Here is a 6,000-nt window from a genome sequence, read left to right as displayed (position 1 = left end):
CCACATATACGGAAAAAATGTATATATATATATATATATAAACATCTGAAAGCCTGATGTACTTTACAGCAATTGTTTGACTAGTAGTAGATGTTAGGTGCCATTTCTTATTAAATTTAAAAATTATAACTAATTTAATATTTATTCATTTAGAATATGCTGAAAGAAATTATTTCATTTTTATATGAATGGATTTGCAACCTAATGCATTCCTACACCACATGGCTGACTTAGTTTCACTGTTGCTTGTAACTTAGATATACCATTAGATTTTATATTAATAAAGGTAATTATTAACTTAGCCTTATTATAGCCTAATATTTTGGCAGATTGTCCAACTTTAATTAATAAAAGTATTATATATATTGACATTTTCTTATAAATCTAAAATGCATAAACTGTAAAGTAAATCTGCATAAGTAATATTTTTAAAACAAATTTTAAATGGAACTTTTAAAATTAATAGTAAATATTTTTGTAAAATTTGTAAAAAACAAGTAAACATTAAGAATGATTAAAAGAAAATATTGAATTGGCTTCTTCCACAAAATCTTATAACTTATTTCCTAAAACAGAGCTGTGTGAAATTCTCTCATTATTACACTTTCTTCACAAAAATTGAAAATTCAATTTAGTTTTACTTTATACTTTTGTACTAAGAATAAATCAAATGCTAAGAAGAGTATATGAGTCAAATCTTTTTATTTGGTTAAATGTGTTTTGGGACTTCTCCATTCCATCATCAGACCATGATAATAAGATAATTAATTTGTGCCAAATAAGACCAAAAATGACTATTGTTAATATTTAATATTTTGATTTATGTACTAATAATAAAAATTTTTGATTATATTAATGAATAGCCACATCAATTCAAATAAGCTTCTAATAAGCATTTAATTTAAATTCTTTTTTCTAATGTTTAAAATGTCTTCAAAATGTCATTATGATGCAATATTAAAATGGTTATATAAGCAGAAGAGCATGGAAATAAAGCTGTCAAACATTATTTTTTCACATCATTTGTATTAAGTTTCTAACTTGTTAATGCTCAATAAAATTGTTTTTCAAATTTTTTCTTCCATTAAAAAAGATCTTAAAATTAAGAAAATATGGTACATCCTAAATTTTAAATTACTTTTAATTTAAAAATTAGATTATATTAATTCTATTTCTTTTAAGTTAAATAATATTTTAACAATATAAAGTTCATTACTGATATGAATAAATAAATATAAAAATATAACAAAAATATTACCAAATCCATCATTAATAGTTCTTTAACTATTACTTTGGAAACTATACTTTTTATTTGAGGACCAAATAGATCTGAACAACGAAAAGCAATATGTCCAACTGAAACAAGTGCTGTCCGAAAGTATCCTGATGATAAACTTAAATGTTGTTTCAAATGCTGGAAAAAAGTGCAGATCATTTAATAATCAATAATAGTTCTATTCAATATTCAAATATAATAAGGTAAGAGGGGAAAGAATTATCATTATATTGTCAAGTATTTAAAAGCTTAAAAAATTTCCAGGACTCAAGTTCATTTTCACAGGAATCAACCTTCACAAATTTGTCAGAATTCCCAGAATTTCCATACCAGAAACCATAATATTCATAAACACTATTTTACAACAGTCGTCTAAGAAAAATTATTTTACATCTACTATCTTTATCTAATTAATGTCTTATCAACTACATATTGTCATAAAAATTACTCTAAAGTTCATAATAATACCTCAAGTATTTCTCCAAAAATTTTTTCTTTATTAGACACTGCTGTATTGATACAAGCCACTGCATATTTAGCTTGTTTTACTGAGCCATTCTGAACAAAATTTTTCAATAATGGTAAAAGTCTCCTAGAATAATAAAAACAAAGCATTATGAATTTTTACATTTTTAACTATTTTATTGAAATATTTTATATTTGTTTGAATTATAAAAACTGAAATAATGTATATAGTAATAAAACTATTTTGATATAGAAAATTGTATGAATAGTCTCACTTTAGTAACATTACAAAAATTATTTTAATTAGACTGTCATCAATGTAAATTAATCAAAGTCATAAATACAATATTACAGGAAAAGCAAAAAATGGTACTAGTTAGTAAATAATTAATTCCACAATTTATTATTTAATGCATGTTCTCTTTATCAATTACTTGATATATAATCATTTTTCAAAATTTTAATTCCATATATTACATAGTCATTGTATGTCTAAATAATGATAAAATTAGCAGATTTATAATTTTATGATTTAATTACCAGATTGATTTATTTTTCATTAATTAATTCGTGCTATAATATTTATATACAGTGGTATCTCATACTTTGAACAACTCTAATATCAAATGTTCCAGAGCTCAAATGCTATTTTCAAGAGAAATTTTTCCTGAAGTTTGAATTGTGCTCACTACATAAAATGTTGTGTACAGTGAGAACAAGTCATCTCTTGTTCTCTTGTTCTCACTGTAAAAGTATCTCTTGCATTACTCTTACCAGTTTTCAGCGCCTTTTTACTTCATTTTTGGTGTGTCTGATTATGCACACAACCCCTTCCTATTAACCATGGCACCCGAGAATAGTGTGAAAACAATGAAGCCTAATAGGAAAGTTGTACTATTAACAGTTAAGGTAAAAATGGAACTTATGAAGTACAAAAGAGATACGTGTGTGACAGATCCAGCAGACATGTTTAGTATGTCAAAATTAATAGTGTGCACTATTCTTAAGAATAAGGAAGTAATAAAAGCAGCAAGTGTAACTAAAGGTGTGACAACACTAATCTCCAGGAGATCATATGTTATTTATAAGCAAGAAAAACTCCTCCTAATGTAGATAAACGATAAGCAATTAGGTGATATCATCTTCAAGAGGATTACTTCTGGGAAAGTCAAGCAAGCTACATAGCAACCTTAAAAAAATGGGACATCAATACTACTCACTAAAATACATAAATGCAATTTCCATTTTATTACATAGTACTTTAGTCCATATTTATTGTTTGTGTTCTAATTTTTTATTTATGACATTTAACTGTGTTATTTTTACCTTCAGGTGTATTTGCAATTCATTAAAATGGAAATTGTTTAGAGTCTGAGAATGGATTAATTCACTTTCTATTATTTCTAATAGGGAAAACTGATTTAACTTCAAACAATTCAGAGTTCAAATGATGATCTCTGTAAATTGGAAATATGAGGCACCACTGTACCTGTACATGTACATATAAGTACAGTAGAGTGTCGATTATCCGAATCAATTGGTGACTGGGGTTGTTTGGAAAATCAATTTTTCAGATAACCGATTATGTACGAAAAAATACATTATTAATATAGTATATTAGTATATCCCAATAATAGTATATTAATATATCCCATGTTTAAATTTTTCTTTGTTGTGTGTCGCTTCGTTTTGAATTTTCGTTGGTGTTAAGCCTAACGAAAATTTTTATAATAATAATCATGGCTGTTGTATCATTAAAAATTATTTCTTTATTTTGTACAAGCAAAATATTTCAATATATTTTAAAAAAAAATACACTTTAAAAGTTAATCTAGTATCAAAAACGTTTGATACAGCATGAAACAGTTCGAATGGAACGTTTTCAGTTGATCGACATTTGGATAATTGACGCTCTACTGTATATGCACATGCATGTGTGTGACAGTAAAAAGTTCAACCCAATGTTCTTCAATTAAAAGACATTCAAGAGTAAATAAAATTTTCTATTTTCACGAAAAAGTTGGAAATTGCTGTTCTATTCCTACACTTAGTTTTATTTGCAGGATTATTTAAACAATCCTCCAAGTATCCTCCTTATATTTAAAAATTAAAAACATCACTACAATTTAAGATTTCTTTCATGGTTTTGTTATTTTTCCTTTCATATATTGTGATTATTAAATATATATTTTTTATAAATTATAAAAGTGTTATACTCATTTTAAAATAGTTGTTTCTATTCTAAGCACATCATTCAATACCATTATCTAATGACAGATCATTGAAAATAAGTTTCAAATTTTGTTTTAAACATATAGTGGAATCCTGTTTTAATGTTTTTCAATTTGACACTTATATCAATTATGCATTCATTTTTAATTGCCCGACTTCTATTGTTTCATAAAAACAATAGAATTTAGACTCAATTTAAGATTTCTCAATTTTACATTACACTTTGATATAATGTTTGCAGGATGAAACAATATTGGGCAATTTTTGCACCATTGTTGTGCAAGCAAAACAAGACTAGGTTAATTAGAGACTGATTTACATTACACATCTGTATTCCAAAATACTGTACAATAAAAATCAGTAATTGAAATCATTACTTTGTTATATTAATGTATAACCAAACACAAAATATAATAAATTTGCATAATAAATGATAAACAGGAGTTTCAATGGGACATTAACAAACATGGGTTTCTTTAGTTGTTGATAATATTATAAGATGGTTATTATCTGTTTATTTATATACAACAATTTTTGTTAGTTTTTAAATAAAAAAATTAAAATTTTTTCACTTATATAAATTTTCATTAAATAAAAAAAATTATTTAAATTCACATTAAATTTTTATAATACATACTGTGCAACATTTGGATATTTTTTTTCAATACTTTCTCCAATATTTGTTAATATCTGCAAAGTAAGTTCAGCAGCACGTTCATTATTGGCATAGAAAAAGTTTAATAATTCATTAAAAATCTCTTCTCCATGAAAAGAGCCTGGATATACAAATGATAAGGTCTGAAAATAAACAAAATGAAATAAGAATAGAATTTAAAATCATTTAATAATTCCTATATTACATAAAATTTAACTTTTTAATTTATAATAAAAAAATAATAATAATAGTGAATACATCAATTACATAACATAAAATTATCAGTACTGTATCATTTCTTGTTAAACAATTGATAATTTAAAAAGAAAATTACCTAATATGCTGGAGTATTAGCCAGTTTCCAAACATATAGTAGGTTCCAGTAAGGTTGTACTGAAATTACTTTATACAGTAACTTTCGATAAACGTGTAAAATGCCATACCACTTAAATTAAGACACTAACTATACTGCACAGATGTTAGAAACAGCATATATAGTGCTCATTTATACTAAATTTTTACCATATTAATCTAAGCTTATCTATGTACTAATCTAAACTACCATGCTAAGTAAGCTTGCCAAATACAACTTTTAATGGAAAATATTTGTGGTGTCTAATGGAGTTATGGTAACTGGTGCACAGTGATGGTGAATGAGAACTGTTTCACTTGTTTACCACTTTGTATTAATGTTTTGCATTTTATACTCTATGTATAAGTTGACCAAGATTTTCTTAAAAAGTCAACTTATATGCCAGCATATTTGGTAATTTAATCAATCACACACAAACTAGCCACTAATAATTGATTAATATACATGCAAAAAATATTCTGAAAAATATTAAAATAATTTTATATTTAAAATATATTAGTTAACATTAATTTTCTTTTGGTAATCTACCCATTAATACCATACTAAATAAATTTCAAATAATTTTCAATTATTAATAAAAATCTAAAATTTAATCATAAATAATATTTACAAATTAACTGGATTTGTTTTAATTTAAAAACATGTTTTACAAGTAACAGGTATGGAATAATTTAAATAATATAGAACAGACAAAAAGTAAGACAAAACCAAAACTTAAAGCCAAATATAACTAGAGATGCTGCCTAATTTACAAACATTTCAAATTTATGATGATCATAATATCTACCTATCTTTCTAAACATATATGCTGCCTTTCAAAAATATGAACGTTCCAAGACATCATAGATGAGATAGTGGGTTACCCGTTCTTCACCCAGGTCTAATAAAAGAAATATGTTTAACAGAACAGCTTATTTATGTGTTTATGTAGTTTAAAATTATTAACAAATTTTTAAAACTGAAAAACAGCAATTAATAAACATTTTTTTTTAAAATTTG

At 24.9% G+C, this 6,000-nt stretch overlaps 1 protein-coding gene across 1 annotated transcript in view; it reads right to left on the bottom strand.

Annotated features, from left to right (window-relative positions):
• The window catches only part of LOC111636082 (sister chromatid cohesion protein PDS5 homolog B-like), a 133,018-nt gene that overhangs the window by 34,147 nt on the left and 92,871 nt on the right, over positions 1-6,000 (bottom strand). The window contains exons 18-20 of the mRNA XM_023381252.1: positions 4,611-4,771; positions 1,745-1,868; positions 1,241-1,414 (exon numbers count right to left, since the gene is read on the bottom strand). Coding sequence (XP_023237020.1) covers positions 1,241-1,414; positions 1,745-1,868; positions 4,611-4,771 — 459 coding nt within the window. The remainder of the gene's footprint in view (positions 1-1,240; positions 1,415-1,744; positions 1,869-4,610; positions 4,772-6,000) is intronic.

This window comes from Centruroides sculpturatus, unplaced genomic scaffold, assembly GCF_000671375.1.
Source record: "Centruroides sculpturatus isolate CEXI.00-Female unplaced genomic scaffold, Cexi_2.0 scaffold962, whole genome shotgun sequence".
NCBI lineage: Eukaryota > Metazoa > Arthropoda > Arachnida > Scorpiones > Buthidae > Centruroides > Centruroides sculpturatus.
This window is presented reverse-complemented; position numbering and strand designations above follow the sequence as displayed.